Source organism: Rhinopithecus roxellana, chromosome 5, assembly GCF_007565055.1.
Source record: "Rhinopithecus roxellana isolate Shanxi Qingling chromosome 5, ASM756505v1, whole genome shotgun sequence".
In the NCBI taxonomy this organism is placed as follows: Eukaryota; Metazoa; Chordata; class Mammalia; order Primates; family Cercopithecidae; genus Rhinopithecus; species Rhinopithecus roxellana.
Window position 1 is genome coordinate 164019746 of NC_044553.1, and position 19863 is coordinate 164039608.

A 19863-nucleotide genomic window follows, 5' to 3' on the forward strand; every position below is an offset into this window, starting at 1 on the left:
TACGGCTACCCCCTCTCTGGACATAGTCACTTCTACCCCTACCCTGTCTCAAAGGTATGAGATCCACAGGCTCTCTGCCCTCCGAGCAGCAACGTAAGACAATACCCCAGTCAGCTGGCCAAGGTCAGACAGACCCTCATGGCTCTCCGTGTTCCACCCCAGAGGAGCCAGGAGCACGTGTGAACACAGATTCCCTTGTTCTCTCCAAAGTGGGACCCTGGCTTTAAGCAGTCGCAGCTGTTTGCAGTTCTAGATACAGGAGTTACAGCTGGAGGCTGAGCTCTCTCAACGGAGGAAGCAGCGGCATGAGGGCCTTTGCAGAAGGAGATGACAGGGGCCCTGGGCTGGCAAGCCCCGTGGGCCAGGGGAGAAACCAGCTCCAAGTCAATTTGCTCGGGCTGGATTTATTTCAGTAAAACTACTTGTAGACAACAAGACACAGGGCGGAGAGAAAAGCAACTGTAAACTAACTGTTAAACAAGGGAACAGAAGAGAGGCCAGAAAATCGTTTCCTAAATCTCGGCGCAGCATCTGGTGCTGGACCAGAGCCGCTGCCAAACAGATGGGGGAAGCACCCTCCCTAAGCCCCAGAGCCTAGACGTCGGGCCCCGGCCGCTCTAGCTATTGCCTCCTCTTTGCTCGGGTCCTCAAGTTCACTGTAAACTCCAGGACCAGGAGCCAGCCTTGGCTCCAGACGTTTGTTCTCCATTGTCCTGAGCTCAACTCTGAAAAGCGGCGCTGAATAAAGATGTTGGGACGCAAAGAGGGCGCCCGGAGGCATCTGGGAGCCCAGGGGGCTGAGGTCGGGAGCCTGGAGCCCCGAGCGGCTTTGCGTTTTCGCGGCCGCCGCCAGGCCCGGCCACCTCCGTCCCGAGGAACCCGCGCAGGGGGGCGTGGGGGAGGGGCTCGGGGACGGGCGAAGCCAGCACAGCCGGGCCCATCGCCCAGCGGGGGTCGACAGGAGACAAGGGGCGCCGAGGGCAGCGGGGGCGGGGAGACTCGGGGCATGGCGGGGTGCAGGCGGGAAAGCGTCGAGGGCTGGGAATCCGCGCGTGGGGAGGCGGGCATCGCCAGGGCGACGATGAGCTTTCCTTAGGGGGCGGCGCCTGAGGTTGGCCGGGACCCAGTGGACCCCGGCGTCTCTCCCGGCCCCCGCCCGCTGCTCCCGGGGGGCGGGGCGGGGCGCGCCGGGCGGGGCCTGTGCGCAGGCGCGTGAGTGCGCGCTCTCACCCACCGGCGGGCGGGGACGCCCCGCGAGGCGCCGCCAGAGGAAGCGCGCGCGCACCTCATTTCCGGCGGGCGCTGCGCCGGCGGCGATTGGACTCGAGGCGGCGAGCTCGCGCCCCGCCCAGCCAATCGGCGGCGCCGGCGCGGGTCGGAGGGCACCGGGCGCGCGCGGGGAGACCGGGGGCGCGCGGGGCGCGGGCGGGGCGCCGGGCGGGGCGGGGCGGAGCGGCAGCTGCTCGTCGCCGCCCGCGGGCCTGTCCGATGCCCGGGCCCGGCCCGTCCCCTCGCAGCCCGGCAGCCATGTGACCGCGCCGCCGCCCTCCGCGCGCCCGGCCCGCCCGCCGCGCGTCCGCGGCCCGGCCGCAGCCCCAGGCCGCCGAGGGAGCGGCGGGGCCGGCGCCATGGCCGAGCGAGGCCGCCTCGGCCTCCCCGGCGCGCCAGGCGCGCTCAACACGCCCGTGCCCATGAACCTGTTCGCCACCTGGGAGGTGGACGGCTCCAGCCCCAGCTGCGTGCCCAGGTACGCGCCGCCCGCCGCGCTTTGTTCCCGCCGGGCACCTGCCGGGGGTGTCCTGGCCGCGGCCTCAGCGCGCCCCACCCCCGGCCCGGGTCCCCCAGCGGAGCCCTGGTTGCCCCCCTCGCGCACCCGCCCGCCCGTCCGCCCGTTTCGATGCGCGCAGCCGCCGCCCCCTACAGCGCCGGCGAGCGCGGCCCCAGCCCCCCAGGTCCTGAGCGTCCGGGGCCGCGCTCAGCTTCTGAGGACCCTGTGCTGCTCAGGCCCGGCGGGACCTCGGGGCTCCCGGGCGGCGCTCACGTGGCTCGCCGCAACCGCACCTGCACAGCTGCACACCTGCCTCAATGCGGTGCGGGCCAGGGCGACGAGGGTGCTTCCTCTCTTGGGTACCACACGCTTCCTTGCGCGTCCGGCGACACTGTCAAATCTCGGCCTGGGAGCGACCCACGGCGCACGGGGCGCGCAGGACTCGGTTGTATCCTCCGTCCAGCGCGCGGTGGAGATGCCCTGTCCTGCGGGGCGGGGTCGTCCTCGCGGGTACCTGGTTGGCGCTGTCTCTCATTTAGAGATGTCTCCAAGCCAGTACTGCTATTTGCGCCTCCCTGTTGATCTTGCCATTGCGGAAGGCTGGCTGCTCTGCACTTGGTAGGGGGCGCCCGGTCGCCCAGCAGTAACGACTGGACAAGGTTTATCCTCCGGACGTAGCCCAGCCTTCCTTGGACTTGCAGCTTCCCTGTGTCTCCTGCTCAGTTTGAAACTTGTAATTTCTTCATGACTTGGTAGTTCCTGCTCAGGAAGCTCCCAGGCTAAGGAGGAGAAGGAGACACTCTCCGGAAAAGTTCTGGTTCTAGAATAGACAGCAGGCTAGAAGAGGAGGCAGGTGGGGGTCGTGAGAGCTCTCCCTGGGGAGATGGGAGGGTGAGCGGACCTTCCAGGCACTGGAAGTGTCCAGTATGCCTGGAGGGGACCCCACGTGGCATTGAGTTGTTCCACCACTAGTCAGCTGCAGGTGGGCCTCTCGTGCTTTCCTGTGGCTCCCACAACCTGCATTTCTGAGCGTGGTGTTGGGGTTGCTCTCCTGGAGCGCAGGGTTGGGACCTCAGGGCTTTGGTTGTGCTGAGTGGACAGGAAGGATGCCCACCCAGCATGACTCTTGCACCTGACAGGGCCTCCCGAAGGACCCTGTTTCCATATGAGACCTAAGGGTCAGCGTTTGCCCACGGTCTGGGGCCGAGCACTGCAGATGTGCCTACTTACTTCTCTTCTGGGAAACCTCTGGGGCCTCAGAGCCAAAGCCAGGAGCATCTCCCCAGGCCTGGCTGCTTCTCCATTCCAGGTCTTGGCGATTGCCTCAATGTCAGGTCCCACGGCCTCACAGCTCTTCTTTTGTCTGCCCCTGGGAGTCACTGCCTCACCCACAGCCCCAGAACCTTCATGCTGGCTGTTGGCGCTCCCCTGCTCCAGCACTGCAGCACATAGCCTTCCCTTGCTGAACCTCCACAACAGCTTCCTGGGTCCCTCCGAATGAGCAGCAAAGTCTGTAACCGGAGGGAGGTGGGGGCGTGTGGCAGGAGGGGCCAGGGGCCTTCTATCAGCCCCACTGTGGAGCTGTGCTCTATTCCCCAGGGGTCTAGAAAGCCCACTCTGGTGTCTGTGGGGAGGGCGTGGGTAGGGCAGGTTTCGAGAAGGCTGGTGAGGACGGGGTAGATGGAGGCACCTGGGCTGGGCAGCACGAAGTGCTGGGAGGTCCCAGGCTCTGGCCTGGACAGGGTTGGGAGGAAGGGTAGGCAGGAGGACAGGGTTTGCTCCGTTGGTGTGGAGTTGATGGGTGGAGGGGCGAGTGGTGCAGCTGTCTGGGTGGGCAGATGCAGTTTGTTCATAGCACAGGCTCAGCCTCATAATGAGCTCCTGCCTTTACCTGTCCTGGAATAGGGCCCCTCATAGGCAGGCTTGGCCCCAGCTTTGCTCTTGCTTGTGCCACCTGTCCATGCATCCTTGGACAGTCTGCTGCTTACTTTTGCTTCGTTCCTCCTGTGTTTGTCTGTACTCCTCACTTGTGCCCAGCCATGAAGTTTCTGGGCTGCGTCTGTGCTGATGGCTTTGGGCGTGTTTGCTGCAGTACTATGCCCTGGCATGATAGTACCTCGGCTCTGCTTCTGTCAAGGGACCTTGGCTTGTTTCCAGTTCTTTTTTGCCAAATACAAGCCCTGTGCTGCTATGGACATCCTTGTGCCTGCCTTCTGTGGTCTTCCTGGATGGGCAGGGCCTGTCTTAAGCATGTGCCGCCAGCTACCAAGATTTATGGTGGGGGTGTGCACGCACTCAGTGTTACTGCTGGGCAGTTTTCCAGAGTGGTCATGCCTGCTCCGGCCCCCACTGACAGGGACGAGAGTCCCCACCGCTCCACATTTGTGCCAGCATTCATCTGACTTAATTTTTGCCAGTCTGGTGGGTGTGAAGTGGTATCGTGGTTTTAACTTGAATTTCTCTGGCTACTAATTTAGGCCATTTGTACTTCCTTGTCAGTGAAATTCCTGTTCCTTTGCCAGTTTTTCTTTCTCTTTTTTTCTACTTCAGCGTCAGCAGTTTCTTTAGAGATAGTCATCATTTCTCGGCTGTGTTGAAAATGTCCCCGTCCAATTATTAGCATCTCTTTGCTCTCTGAGCAGTGTCTGGGTGCGCTCCCCGTGTCAGCCTGGTGGAGTGTGCACATTGACCGTTTGCCTGGCTGGGATGCTGGTCTCATTTCAGTTCTCCTTCTGGGAGGCAGCTGGAGAAGTCTGTGCCCCGGAGCTTGAACCAGGCATGCTGGGCTGTTGTTTGGGAGGCCTGGGCCCTGGGTTTCCTTGTGGCACTTTTGGCTCAGCACCGTTACACATGGTGCTCCTAGGTGGCCCTATGCATCAGTGCCTGTCTGTTGCCTCTGCCTGCCGGGTTCCCGGAGTGTCCTCCAGGTGCCCATGTCCCTGAGCACCCCCATCCACTCTTCTGCAGGGCTGGGCCACTTTGTACCTTGCTCTTCCCACTTGATTGTTTTTTCTGTTGAGGTTTATTAATTTGTATTTATGTATTATGTATTTATTTATTTATTTATTTATTTATTTTTTGAGACAGGGTCTCCCTATGTTGCACATACTGGTCTTGAACTCCTGGGCTCAAGTGATCCTCTCACCTCAGCCTCCCTAGGTACTGAGATGACAGGTGTGAGCCACTGCGCCTGGCCATCTTTTTGTTTTTTAGAGACGGCGCCTCACTCGGTGGCCCAGACTGGGGTGCAGTGGCTCAATCATAGCTCATTGTAACCTCTAAATCCTGGGCTCGAGCAGTCCTTCCTTCCACATCAGCTTCCTGAGCAACCGGGACTACAGGTGTGCACCGCCGCGCCTGTCTGACTGTTTTGTTTGGTTTGTTTTTTTGAGACAGAGTCTCACTCTGTCACCAGGCTGGAGTGCAGTGGTGCGATCTCGGCTGACTACAACCTCCGCCTCGCGGGTTCAAGCGATTCTCCTGTTTCAGCCTCCCAAGTAGCTGGAATTACAGGTGCCCACCACCACACCCAGCTAATTTTTTGTATTTTTTTTTTGTAGTAGAGACAGGGTTTCATCATGTTGGCCAGGCTGGTCTCAAACTCCCGACCTCAGGTGATCCACCCACCTCGACCTCCCAAAGTACCGGGATTATAGACATGAGCCACCGCGCCTGGCCAGAATTATCTTTTTAAGTTTCACACAAAGCCACATTTGGTTTATAATTGGAAGTTTTTTGACTCTGTGGAGCAGGTAGGGGAGAATTGACAATTATATGGTACTAAGTCTTCTAATTCATGACCAAGCTATTTACTTAGGTCTTGAATGTATTTTGAGTTTTACGAGATTCTGCTGTCATGCATATCCTTTGTTACCTTTATTCCTAGATGCTTGTATTTTAGAAGTCATAGTAAAAGTCAGCTTTTTATTATGTTTGTTGCAAACATATAGACATTCAGTTGATTTTTGAAAGAAATCAGTGATTTTCCTGCAAAAGACAAAGTTGTTTCTTTTCAATCCTCATACTTTTCTTTTTCTTGCCTAACTGTGCTGATTGTCACAGTACACTGTTGAATATGGATAGTTGTGTGGATACCCTTGTTCTGTCCTGACCTTAAGGAAGGTTTCTAGTGTTTTACCATTAAGGACAATGTTTGCTGCAACTTTTTGTGGATACCCTTTATGCAGTTAAAAAGTTCCATCCTATTCATGACTTGCGAAGGCTTTTTAAAGAAATCATGGCCGGGCGCGGTGGCTCAAGCCTGTAATCCCAGCACTTTGGGAGGCCGAGACGGGCGGATCACGATGTCAGGAGATCGAGACCATCCTGGCTGACACGGTGAAACCCCGTCTCTACTAAAAATACAAAAAACTAGCCGGGCGAGGTGGCGGGCGCCTGTAGTCCCAGCTACTCGGAGGCTGAGGCAGGAGAATGGCGGGAACCTGGGAGGCGGAGCTTGCAGTGAGCTGAGATCCTGGCCACTGCACTCCAGCCCGGGCCACAGAGCGAGACTCCGTCTCAAAAAAAAAAAAAAAAAAAAGAAATCATTAGGGATGGATGTTGAAGATAATCAAATACTTTTATTAAGAGCATTATATAATTTTTGTCTTTTCATTGCTATGGTGGTAAATTACATAAATTGATTTTCTTTTTTTTTTCTTTTTTTTTTTTGAGATGGAGTCTTGCTCTGTCGCCCGGGCTGGAGTGCAGTGGTGCAATCTCAGCTCACTGCAAGCTCCGCCTCCTGGGTTCACGCCATTCTCCTGCCTCAGCCTCCCCAGTAGCTGGGACTACAGGCGCCCGCCACCATGCCAGGCTAATTTTTTGTACTTTTAGTAGAGACAGGATTTCACTGTGTTAGCCAGGATGGTCTTGATCTCCTGACCTCGTGATCCGCCCGCCTCGGCCTCCCAAAGTGCTGGGATTACAGGCGTGAGCCACCGCGCCCGGCCTTTTGTTTTTTTTGAGACAGAGTCTTGCTCTGTTACCAGGCTGGAGTGCAGTGGCACGGTCTCGGCTCACCGCAACCTCTGCCTCCCAAGTTCAAGTGATTCTCCTGCCTCAGCCTCCCAAATAGCTAGGACTACAGGCGTGTGCCATCACGCCCCGCAAAGTTTTGTATTTTTAGTAGAGACAGGGTTTCACCATGTTGGCCAGGATGGTCTCGATCTCCTGACCTTGTGATCCACCCACCTCGGCCTCCCAGAGTGCTGAGATTACAGGCATGAGCCACTGTGCCTGGCCATAAATTGATTTTCTAACATTAACCTCTTCTTGGAAAAAATACTAGTTTAGGCATGTTGTATTACCCTTTTAAAAAATCGGTGGATATTTTATTTATTTATTTTTTTATTTTTTGAGATGGAGTCTCGCTCTGTCGCCCGGGCTGGAGTGCAGTGGCCAGATCTCAGCTCACTGCAAGCTCCGACTCCTGGGTTTACGCCATTCTCCTGCCTCAGCCTCCCAAGTAGCTGGGACTACAGGTGCCCGCCACCTCGCCCAGCTAGTTTTTTGTGTTTTTTAGTAGAGACGTGGTTTCACCGTGTTAGCCAGGATGGTCTCGATCTCCTGACCTCGTGATCCACGTGTCTCGGCCTCCCAAAGTGCTGGGATTACAGGCGTGAGCCACCGCGCCCGGCCTATTTTATTTATTTATTTTTTGAGACAGAGTCTTGCTCTGTTCCCTAGGCTGGAGTGCAGTGGCGGGACCATGGCTCAAGCAATTCTCCTGCCTCAGCCTCCTGAGTAGCTGAGACCACAGGTTCATGCCACTGGCCTGGCTAATTTTACATTTTTTGTAGAGACAGGGTCTCGTTATGTTGCTCAGGCTGGTCTCCAACTCCTGGCCTCAAGTGATCCTCCCATCTCAGCTTCTCAGAGAGCTGGGACTCCAGGTGTGAGCCTCCACACCTGTCCACATTGGTGGGTTTAGATGATTAGTATCTTGTTTAGGACTTTTACATCTGTGTCTAAGGTCTGTGTGCTTCCTTTCTTCTGTAGTCCTTATCAGATTTTGGTGCTAAGATTTCCTTGTGAAATGAGATGAGTATTTCCTCTTTTGCTGTATCATGGTGTAACTAATGTAAAATTGAAATCATTTCTTCCTTGAATGTTTGGAATAATTCACTTATAAAATGACCTGACTGGCCGGGCCCGGTGGTTCACACCTGTAATCCCAGCACTTTGGGAGGCTGAGGTGGGTGGATAACCAGAGGTTAGGAGTTCGAGACCAGCCTGGGCAACATAGCGAAATCCCATCTCTACTAAAAATACAAAAAGTAGCCAGGTGTGGTGGCACGCACCTGTAATTGCAGCTACTTGGGAGGCTGATGCAGGAGAATCCCTTGAACTTGGGAGGCAGAGGTTGCAGGGAGCCAAGATTGCCCCACTGCACTCCAGCGATAGAGTGAGACTCCCTCTAAAAAAGAAAACATTTCTTTTTTTTGAACTTGCTTTCTGTTTCAGTATGAGGTCAATTTTAATACATGTTCTGTTTATACTTAAAAGGAATGTGTGTTTGGCAGTTGATGGTGCAGTGTTTGTCCATTAGATCAAGCTTGGTTTATTGTGGTCTTCAAGTCTGTTCCCTTTTTTTGTCTACTAGAAATGTATGTTAAAATCTTATAATCTGAGAGTAGATTTGTCTATTTTTCTAACAGTTCTGTCAGTTTCTGTTTTATACTTTTTTTTTTTTTTTTGAGACAGGATCTCACTCTGTCCGCTAGGCTGGAGTGTAGTGGGACGATCACAGCTCACTGTAGCTTTGAACTCCTAGGCTTAATCGATCCTCCCACCTCAGCTTCCTGAGTAGCTGGGACTACAGGTGTGCACCACCACGCCTGGCTAAATTTTGTATTTTTTGTAGAGACTGGGTTTTGCCGTGTTGCTTGGGCTGGTCTTGAATTCCTGGACTCAAGCAGTCTACTTGCCTCCCAAAGTGCTGCGATTATAGGCATGAACCACTATGCCCTGCCACTTTATATATTTTTCAGGCCATGTTATTAGGTACATACATGTTTAGAAATGTAATTCTAGGTATTTTGAACTTTTTGTCATTGTATGACTGCTTTTATAGCTAGTAATGCTTTTTGTCTTTGGTATTGACTTTGATGCAAGCATTCTTTTAGATAATTTTTGCCTGTTAGCTATTTTTCTACCCTTTTTTAAAACCTTGTGTATCCTTACATATTAGATGTGTCTTTGATTATTCAGCATGTATCTAGATTTCGTTTTCATTACTCTGACCTTTTTTTTTTTTTTTTTTTTTTGAGACGGAGTCTCTCTCTGTTGCCCAGGCTGGAGTACAGTGGCGCAATCTCAGCTCACTGCAGCCTCCGCCTCCCAGGTTCAAGCGATTCTCCTGCCTCAGCCTCCCAAGTAGCTGGGACTACAGGTGCCCACCACCACGCCCAGCTAATTTTTGTATTTTTAGTAGAGATGGGTTTCACCATGTTGGCCAGGATGATCTCAATCTCTTGACATCGTGATCTGCCTGCCTTGGCCTCCCAAAGTGCTGGGATTACAGGCGCCCGCGACCACACCCAGCTAATTTTGTATTTTTAGTAGAGACGGGGTTTCACCATGTTGGCCAGGATGATCTCAATCTCTTGACCTCGTGATCTGCCCGCCTCGGCCTCCCAAAGTGCTGGGATTACAGGCGTGAGCGAATGTGCCTGGGCACTCTGGCCATGTTTGTTTTTAATTGGAACATTGATTTCATTTACATTTATCTACATTGCTGATATTTGGAGTCATATATACTGTTTTATTTTGTGCTTTTTATTGTCCTATATTTTTGTTTGTTTTTCTTTTACCTTATTTTGCATTGATTTTTAAATTTCATTTCCCCCCTATTATTAGGGAAATTTATCATTACTTTTATTTGTTTAGTAGTTACCCTGTAAAATTTTTTTTTTTTTTTTTGAGACAGAGTTTTGCTGTGTTACCCAGGTTGGAGTGCAGTGGTGCAATCTTGGCTCACTGCAAGCTCTGCCTCCTAGGTTCATGACATTCTCCTGCCTCAGCCTCCCAAGTTGCTGGGACTACAGGCGCCCGCCGCCATGGCTGGCTAATGTTTTGTATTTTTAGTAGAGATGGGGTTTCACCGTTAGACAAGATGGTCTCGATCTCCTGACCTCGTGATCCGCCCACCTCAGCCTCGCAAAGTGCTGGGATTTCAGGCTGAGCCACTGCGCCTGGCCTTTTTCTCTTTGAGATGGAGTCTCGCTCTTTTGAGATGGAGTCTTACTCTGTTGTCCAGGCTGGCGTGCAGTGGCGTGATCTTGGCTCACTGCAACCTCCACCTCCCAGGTCAGGTTTTTCTTGTGCCTCAGCCCCCCAAGTAACTGGAACTACAGGTGCATGCCACCGCACCCGGCTAATTTTTTTGTATTTTTAGTAGAGATGGGGTTTCATCATGTTGGCCAGATTGGTCTCGAACTCCTGACCTCAAATGATCCACCCACCTCAGCCTCCCAAAGTGCTGGGATTACAGGCATGAGCCACCGCGCCCGGCAATTACTGTGTATTCTAATTTTTTTTTTATGAAGCCCACAAAGATGTTGTTACTGCTTTATACTGTGAAATTTGATGAGCTTCAAAACTCACCACTTCCTTTTTTGCTCATTCTTCTTTCATCTGAGGAATCATTTTCCTCCTGTTGAACATTGTTGAACATTTGTTCTTAGGATTTCCTTTAGTGAGGATCTACTGATTACTGCCGTCTCTTTCTGTTTGTCTGAAGATGTTTTTGTTTACCCTCACCCTGAGCAGGGCGTGTGCTGCTTGTACAATGCTGGGGTGGTGTGTGCGCCTCCCACAGGTCCAGGCAGGGTGTCCCTGACTTTGACTTCCAGCCTTGCTCTGAGAGGTCAGCAGCCGTGACACGCTGGAGGGAGACGTCGGGCTGGCTTTGTGGTCATGTCGTCGTTGCTAACGGTCGTCTCATGGTGGGTCCTGATGTGGCTTGTTTTGTGATTGCCTGAGTCGGGGTTACTCATTAGACTTGCTGACTTTGTGGATTGATGATTTTCATGAGTCCTGGGAAGCTCTCGCCACTGTCTCTTCCACTGCTGCTTCTGCGCTGTTCTCTGTCTCACCTCTGGAGCAACAATTGGACATGTTGCTCTTCCTGCCGGATCCTCCGCATCCGTAGATGCACTGGGTGGTGTCAGTGGGCGGCGGCCGGCTGGGGCAGTAGCCTGTCTCCAGCCCTTCCCCCGCCTCTGTCCACATGCTGGGGGGTCTCCTCAGGACGCGTGTTGCCTACTGACCCCCGCCGGCCTGCACGAGTCTCTCACAGTAGGACCCTGTCTGCCTTGCTGGGTGCTGTACCTAGCCCCTGCCCAGAGCCCGCACAGTGTAGCTTCTTGGTGTATGTTCCTGTCATGGAACCAGGTTGTCATGCCAAGGAGTGTGGTTTCATTTGAGTGGTGGGGAAGTCACTGGACTATTTAAAGCATGTGTGTTTGGGAGAGCAGTGCTGCTGGAGCGGTGGTCCACACTGGAGGCGGGGATTGCCTCGGCGTGTGCAGGTGGAGATGGGTGGGAGGTGTTGTGCGGGGCTTGGGACTGGACTTTCGGAGGTGGTCTGCAGTGATGTGGGGAAGACGGGCTGCTCAGAGGGACGGGCTGAGGAAGCTCACCTGGGCAGCCTGTGGCCTGTAGGCTGGGCAGCACTCGGGCTGGGGCCAAGGGGCAGTAGGACAGTGCCCATAGCCCTGGAGGCCTTGGGGATTCAGAGGACCTGGCCCATCGCCGTGGCCAGCACAGTGCGTGCACGCCGCCCTGTCTGCACAGGCAGTGCCCTGTTTTCAAGACGCAGGCCTAGAAACCTCTGGCTGTTCTGTCCTGCTGTCAACACTGCAATCACATGGCAGTGGGTCTCTTGCTGGGGACTGGCTTTTGTGCAGGAGACAGAGGGCAGGGGGCTGCAGTGTCCTTGGGCTAAAGGATGCTTTCCTTGGATCTGGGCACTAGAACCAGCCCTCTCCCTCTCTTAGCCCAGCATTCTCACCATGCGTCCCAGGAAAGTTTGATGGAGTGGGCAGCTGCGGTGCTGTGGCGGGGTCGGGGCGCTGCTGCAGAGAGCGGGTCTGCAGTCAGTCACAGTGATGGGGGTCTCTTTGGACCCTGTGACTTGTGTGTGGTGGTGGCAGACGGTGGCATTGCCAAGGCAGGGTGCTCAGGTGCAGGTGGGAAGGGATGGCAGGATGGAAGTTGTACTGTGCTTTCCCCAGGACCAGGGGGCAGGGTGTGGCGTGCTTGTTCCTGCCCAGCCGTGGAGGGTCTCTGTAGGACAGGCTCCTGCTGAGGGCAGCCCTGAGGCCTGTGAGCTGCTGGCCCTGCAGGCTGGCTGGGCCTGTTTGGCTCGGCAGCTGCTCTGAGAGGCAGCCCTAAAAATAGCCAAGTGCTGAGAGGCCGTCCCCTTCTGCTCTTCAGGCGCGCGGCCCGCCGATGTGTGCTCAGCTCAGGCTGACTTTGCAGGGTTGTGAGGGTGTTGAGAGCGTGGCTGCTGGTCATAGTGCTGGGGTTGTCAGCAGCTCCTCGAGGGCTCCAGCCTGTGGAGGCCGGTGGCACCCCGTCTCACCCCACGCCCCACAGATGGGGTCAGGCTCTCCAGGAGCCCTGGGGAGCACTGGCTACTGCTGGGCTGCTCTCACGCCCGGTACATTCATGGCCGTGGCTCCAGGTCCTCTGCATGGTCAGGGGCCATGCTGGGTCCCCTGGGGTGCAGGTGCTGCTCAACAGAGGAGTCAGGACCCGAAAGGGACAGAAATGGGCAAGGGAAGACACTGGGGAAGGGGTGGGTCTGCCCTTCCTACTGGGGGTACACATGCCTGGGGCTGAGCAACCTGCTCTGGGCCTGACTGTCCTGCTCCACTGCCCCAACCAGCCTTTCCTCAGCACCCCCTGGTCAAGCTGTGGGCACCCCCTGCCCCCGGACACAGGCAGCACCTGGCCGAGTGCGGAGATGCTCCAGCGGCATCTTCGCCTATGGCCCAGCCCCTAGGGCACCGTCGTGGGGTGGTGGGATGCAGAGGGGCTGGGACACAGTGGTTGTGGAGGGATCAGTGCTGTGGCTTTGGGTGGGGTGGGGTTGGGTTGGGGGAGGGTTTGCCTCAAGTCAGTGGCTCTCTTCAGGGGGTCAGCAAGGAGACAGATGGGTTCTAATGACCCCTGAGTCCTGAGACAAGAGGGGGTGAGCTGGAGCAGGCGAGGGGGCTTGGAGGGGCCTTCAGTCCCCACGCAGCCCTTGCGCAACCTTTTGGGCCAACATCCTGGGCCTTGCTTGGCAGAAGAGTTTGGGCTCCATGGGCTTGAGGTCCACATGGTCAGCTCGCTCGGTCCAACACCGTGTCTCGCATTTCTGTGTCTCGACTGCCCCATGCAGCCTGTGCCCCAAGAGCAGCTGGCAGCAGCCGCCGCGCACGGGCAGCTCAGCCCAGCAGCCCTGGGAGCCAGGTGTGTCTTGAGCTGAGCAGCAAAGTGACCATGCAGTCCAGCCTCCCTTCAGCCTTCCCCAGGACGCCTTTCGTCTTGTGGGGATGGTCAGTGTGGGGGTGACCAGCACCATCTGGAAGGCAGGCCAGGATGTGGATCCACAAGGCAGATGCATATCCCTCTTCTCAGATGTTCTTGTTCTGGTGAGCATAGGGAACGGGACTGAGCCTATGCTGATGGGAAGGCCCCTGGCCTTGGGCTGCTGTCCTGCAAGTTTGGCCCCTCTGTTGGGCCCCTCCTCCCTGCCTTTGTTTGCTCTCCAACCTTCTGGGAGTCCCATGTCTGCATCAGGACAGAGGTGACCAGGGACCGGTTGACAGCTAGGATGCCACCAGTGTCTTTTGTTTAATTTGAGCCTCATTTCCCAGTGTAATTCCATAGCTGACCTTGCAAGAGGCATTGACAATATTTCTTTATTGTATGGCCCCCAGCCAGGACTTCCCTATTTTTAGATGCAAAATAATTGGGCAAGAATTTTCATCAGCATTGCACCCTGGGCTCGTGCAGGTGTCTCCAGGGCCGCCTTGAGACCAGCGCCCGCCTCCCTGGTCCTGGACACGAGTGGGGTGGGGGCTTCCCCGCAGCAGTGGAGTTGAGGCTTCTATATGAGCTCGTTCCTGGTCAGTTTGAGGGTGGACATACTGCATCTTCCCAGTTGCCCCGGGAGCATCTCAGGAGGGTGAGCGGCAGGAGGCCGATGCCCTGCTAGCAGGCCGTCCCTCGTGGCCAGGCCTTCCCGGTGCGGCACTGAGTTGGGCCGTTCGTTCCTCTGAGTGCTGGGGAGAGGGATGGCTGCTCAGGCTTTGGGCAGTGCCCGCCGGTGGCTCCAGGAGCTGCTCCGTAGTGGGGCTTGGGAGGGTGTCCCTTCTGCATTGTCGGGCTGCCCCTGTGCCACACAGGTGTCAGGTCGTGAGCCCCTCTGTCTGGCCTAGGGCTCCTTCCCCACCCACCTCAAGCCTGGGATGTGGCCCCACCAGGGACCGGAGGGGGAGCTTTGGCCCTGAAGACCCACCCTGAGGTCTGAGCTCTCCTGGCCTGAGCGTGCTGGCTGCTGCGAGCTCCATGTTCACCCTGAGGCCAGGACTCTGCTGTTCCTCCTGGTGGGAGCTGCTGTGAAGCCCTGGGGAGCCTCCCGTCCCGCCAGCCTGCACCTTGCAGTCAGTCCTGCTGTTCCCTCGGCTCCCGCACTTTCCAGCTTGGCCCTGGGCTTCCTATTTTTCCTACCTGGCTGGACGTATAGGTTGTCGTGCCTTGGAAAGTTGAGTCACCACACCCGAATCAGTGCTCTCGTGGCTTGCCTGGCTATGGCTTCAGCCGGAAATGGAGCTGAGCGTGGCCTGTGTTTATAAATACAGCACCTATCAGATCCAGCGTCTCTGTCTCCTGCAGGAGACGTTGGCTTTGGACGTGAAGAACAGCTGCAAAGCCACAGGGCCAAGGGGCATCTCACCAGCTGGGAGGCCAGTGTGCCTGACCTGGCCACACAGAGCGAGCCTCAGAAGCCAGCGGGAAGGAGGGCATGCCTTGAGGAGGGGTCCAGGTCAAGAGGCTGCACTGGTGGTAGCCTGAGGGGGTGTGCCTGGCTAGGTCAGTGCCTGCCACTACTGCTTGCTGCACTCACTCCCTGAGCATTGGGGATCATGGGCCTGAGGTGCAGGGACCTCAGCTCCTGTGGGCAGTTCCTCCACCAGCCTTTTGCTTCTCAGACCCTCGGCAAGTGGTGACAGAGGCTGGGGTGGAGTTGTTCTCCTGCCGTGGTCCTGTCAAATTGTGCTGTGGGCAGGGCCAGGAATCACAGCAGGTGTCTGCCGCTAGTGCATGGAGCCTGTGCTGGGGGCAGGGTGGGTGCAGCTCATGCCTCTGCACCTTGCTTGCCGCACTCACCTGGGGAGGATGTGGCGGGGCAGAGGGCGGCTGGCCAGGTTCTCGGACTGCACCTGGCTCTGGCGGGCTATCGAAGATTTTGGAGGTTTCTTTAATTAGCAACATGCTATCCAGAGATTGCCACTGTGGCTTGAGCAACTCCCAGCCAGACAGCAGGACCATTGACAGCCAAGCCCCGGCTCACCGGCCCAGACCACCCGAGGTTTTGCTGGGGATTTTATCAGAACAGTGCCTCCCCCAGGATCCCTCCACCTTCAGTGGACCAGGCCCTGCAGTGGTTCCAGTGACTCCCTGGGAAAGTTTCCAGCACTGATGAGGGGGTAACTCTTGGTCAGAGGTTGAGTGTTTCCCTGGGTGTGGAGGTGTGCAGAGAAGAGAGGGGTGCAGTTCGTGAAGGACAGAGAGCTTAGGCCGTGCCCCCTGCGCCCAACCCCGGAGTGGCCAGCTTTCCTTTGACTGGGGAAGAGGCAGCTGTCCAGGGTTGTCCTCACCTCGCCTCCTGGAGAATGTGGTCCCTTCAGAAAGGGGACCCGATAGTGGGTGACCTGGTGCCCACCACCCGCTGCCTCCCCGGGCCTTCCTGGGGCTTAGCAGCTCAGGAGAGGAGGGAGCTCAGGCTATGGCTGCTCTGTGAGTTGGACACAGATGCTCCAGCTGCTGGGCCCAGCAGTGTAAGTGGCCACAGAGAACAGGGGCCCAGAGGCTGCTGTCGGGGACACTGGCAGCAGTTGCGCTCTGGGCTCGCCATGCCTGAAGCTGGAATATTCCACAGGTGCCACGCACTTGCTGGAGGTACTACTTGGGGGTCGGCTGTGGCCGGGCCTCCCAGCAGCCCTAGTCTTGGTGTGTGGCTCCCGCACCCAGCACCTTTCCGCTGACCTGAACACCCGGGGCACAGTGGCAGCAGCATCATTAGGATTTTCAACTAGCCATTCGCGTTAAGAGTGAAGAGAAAACCTTGTTAGATTAGACTCATTGAGAAAAAGACTCCAGCGAATCTCTTGCCTGGTGTCTTTGCAGTCGCCTCCGAGGGTCGCGAGGCAGGGCAGCAGCCCCTCAGTGCCGGTGTGGCCCAGCAGCACCTCTTTTGCATATTATTGACCTAGAGAGAGAGGTCAGTTGGAATTCAGAGCTGCGCAGTCGGGAAATTCGTGGCAGCAGAGAATTATAGATGCTCTAGGCATTCGATGAATCTTCTCCACCTTGCTGTGGGGTTAATTCAGAGGAGCAGTGGGGAGTGTGCTGGGAGTGAGATCAGAGGGAGGACTCCCTGGAGGCTGGCCCTGCGCCCTGGAGACCCCGTGGCCCTGGTGCTGGCTGCATCCTCTGGGGCTCCTCATCTGTCTGCAGAGGAGGAAGCTGTGGAGCGAGCGTGTGTACAGGAGCAGTGTGGGCTGCACAGAGGCCTTTGCGGGGGCGCCTGTGGTTTGCAGGGGCCTGGCTGTGGCTGCCCTGTGTGATCTCTGTCCCCGTCTTCTCCTGGCTTCCCTCGGGCCCTGTGTGCCCAACTTGGCACTTCAAGATTTGCTCCCTGACAACTGTTGCCTTTCCCAGAAGAGAAGTCCCTGGAACCAGGGCCAGCCTGCTGTCACCTGCTTGCTGCTCCTGCCCCACCAGCACCATCCTGGGTCCAAACTGGCCGACAGTCTGGGGGGTGCTCAGGGCCTCCGGGAGCTCTGGGAGAGTCTAGGATGCTCTAGATCCTTGAGCTCTTGGGGCAGTAGAGTGGGGGTCTGGGGTTCTGGACACCTTCTGGTGTCAGCCAAGTGGCAGGCACCTTCTGGGCTTGGTGGCGGGGCTTCTCATGATGGCTCAGGGAGGTCCAGATAGCCCCCTTGTCTAGGTGCGCACCTGGAGTCTTTTCCTGAGTAACGTGCGAACAGGCCTTGCAGGGCTCTAGTGCATCGGCTCCTGGACTGCAGCCAGCAGCAAGCTCTGCCATGTGGTACTGCTTCTCATGGAGAAGAGACCACCAGGCCCCTTCCAGGAGGGCGAGGTGTGTGTAGCAGGAGCGTCCAGGCCTGGAACTCGAGCTATGGTGTCGTGGTGCCAGCTTAGGAGCCAAGCACAGCTGGGAGGTGAAACCCATCCCTGTGGTCTGCACGTCACGCCAGGGCTGAGTTCCCAGCTGGGGTGCCCTGGGAGGCACAGGGTGGGCTCTGGACGCCTGCTGGGGGATTTCAGCGAGAACCAATAAGGGTTGAGCCGGAGCATCCAAGAAGCCTGGGGTCCGTGTGTGGGAAGGCGGGGACAGGAGGTTGTGAAGGGCGCGTGGGTTCTGGGAGGCTCACTGTAGTGGAGATGTCCTGCCTTAGACGAGGTCACGCAGAGGAAGGTTCCCGTGCTGCGGGGTTTTCTTTCCGAGCACGAAATGCTCACCTCCTGGAGGGAGTGGGGCTGCAGCCAGCCCTGACCCAGCTGGGGGTGCGGCTGCTCTCGGGACCCCGGGTCCCAGGGTGGCAGCTAGTGCAGCCTAGGCCACACCAGCACCACCCCTCGCCCCTGTCTCCACGGAGCACCGTGGGACTCTGGCATCAGAGTCCTGGGGCCCCACCCGACACCCACACATTTCCTGTCTTTTCTCAGGCAATCGCCATGGTACCCGGGGCTGGCCTTGTTTCAGCTTCCTGGCAAGTGCCCTGTTCAGTCATTTCTGTCCTCGCCTTTACCTCAAATTCTGCTTTTTGCCTTAAGTGCATTCCCAACTCCATCTCTGTGCCAGCTGTGCCCCGTGCAGCCTCTGCCATCATCTCCTGCTCACGTAACATCAACTTTCTGGGTCCTCGGTGAACGGCTTTGTTGAATGCCAGGGTTGGCTTTTGTTTGTTTGTTTTTTGTTTTTTGAAACGGAGTCTCACCCTGTGGCCTGGGCTGGAGTACAGTGGCACAATCTCGGCTCACTGCAACCTCCACCTCCCGGGTTCAAGCGATTCTCCTGCCTCAGCCTCCCGAGTAGCTGGGATTACAGGCATGAACTACCACACCCAGCTAATTTTTGTATTTTTAATAGAGACGGGGTTTCACCGTGTTGGCCAGGCTGGTCTTGAACTCCTGATCTTAGGTGATCCACCTGCCTCAGCCTCCCAAAGTGCTGGGATTACAGGCTTGAGCCACCACGCCTGACCTGGGTTGGCCTTTAACTGGCAAGTTGAGTCTGTGTTTCTGTGTGATGATGATGTTGCATGTATTCCTGTCAGTTTGATCATTTTGATTCTGTTTATTATGCATTTCCTTTGCTACGTTTTGTTATTTTTTCCGTGGAAATTAAGGAAGGATAAAGATTGAGTTTATTTTTATTTTTGAGACAGGTTCTCACTCTGTTGCTCAGGCTAGAGTGCAGTGGGATGATCATAGCTCCCTGCAGCCTCAAACTCGGGGGCTCAAGTCATCCATTTCAGCCTCCTAAAGTGTTGGGATTACAAGCATGAGCCATTGTGCCTGGCCTGAGTTTTCTGTGTTACCCACTCCAAGAAATCTGATTTGTAGTCCTTTTAACTGTTACTGATTTGCTGTGAAAGACCTGTTGACATTTAAGGATAGTCAGCAACCCTCCCACCCTCCAAAGGTAGGAGAGCTGAAATGCACGAGAAACAGCAATGCCTTTGATGACTGGGACTTTGCTGCTACTTTGCTCACCTGGGGCCCCGCCCTTCCCAAGGATAGTTTGTGTTTTCCTGGAGCACATCCTTCAGAAGCTCTTTCAATCTTTCAGTGCCTGAAGATGGCGTTTTTGTCCCCCTCACACCTGGGGATCACAGCGTTCTAGGTTGACAGTTTTGTCTCCTCAGGACTTTGACAATTGTTTTATTGTCTTGTCTCTGTTGTGGTTTTGAGGAGTCTGTGATCAGCCTGCTCCTTGTTCCTGGCAGGACACCTGTATGCTCTGTGGTTGCTTTTAGCATTTTTATTTTGATTTGGTCCCTCTCCTGCCCCCAAGGGCCAGTAGGTTTCAGATACCTTCCTGGGATTCCCTGAAGGGGAGAAGCCTTGATTCCTAAACAAGATTTGTTATTAGCATTGCTTTTGAGCCCAGGAAGTGGATTCTGAGGTCTGAGTCCCCCGCGGGACAGCAGTTCCATCCTCTGGTCCCTCTCCTGTCCCCAAGGGCCAGGAGGGTTCACACACCTTCCTGAGATTCCCTGGAGGGGAGCAGCCTTGATTCCTAAACAAGAAGTTGGTCCTAAGTGCATCCTCTTGATGTGGGGCAGAGAAGTCGCTGAATACAAGCATCTCTCTTCTTGTTTTGGAAGAATCCTCAGTCAGACATTGCATCTCCTTCCTTGGGTGGAAGCTGCTCGGTCACTGTCCTACGCCTCGCCGCGGTGCTGCATGTGCCTTCGCGCCTGCTTCTCCTTCCGTGGGAGCCCCTCCCAGCCCCTCCCTGGCGCCGGGAAGCCCAGTGGTCCTGCCCTCTGTGGGCTGTGTTGAGAAATGTTGCCGGCTAGTCCCAGACCCACAGCACGGAGCACGGGGGTTTTGCCTGGTGCCGGTGATATCAGTGGGGAGTGAGAGGAACAGGTGGCCCCCTCGGCCATGTTCAGGGTGTGCCTGTGTGGCCGACCACCTCCAGGGCTGAGACCACACAGGAAGCAGTTGGATTTGTGAGAACCCCCATGGGAAGCTGTGCTGATCCTCCCCTGAGCCTGTGACAGCTGAGGGCACAGGCAGTGAGGTGGGGCTCGGTGCCCGGGGCTGAGTTGGGGAGGTTT

General features: G+C 56.1%; 1 protein-coding gene across 4 annotated transcripts in view; it reads left to right on the top strand.

Annotated features, from left to right (window-relative positions):
- Positions 1-1132: 1132 nt before the first annotated feature.
- PACS2 (phosphofurin acidic cluster sorting protein 2) overlaps positions 1133-19863 on the top strand; it is an 81615-nt gene continuing 62884 nt past the window's right edge. The window contains exon 1 of one of the 4 annotated variants that reach the window (XM_030930446.1): positions 1133-1747. In XM_030930446.1, the coding sequence (XP_030786306.1) occupies positions 1629-1747 (119 nt within the window). In that variant the 5' untranslated portion in view covers positions 1133-1628. Of the gene's footprint in view, positions 1748-10448; positions 10717-19863 lie in introns of those variants that run through there. The other 3 variants (XR_004057289.1, XM_030930445.1, XM_030930447.1) reach the window with 3 other exon arrangements.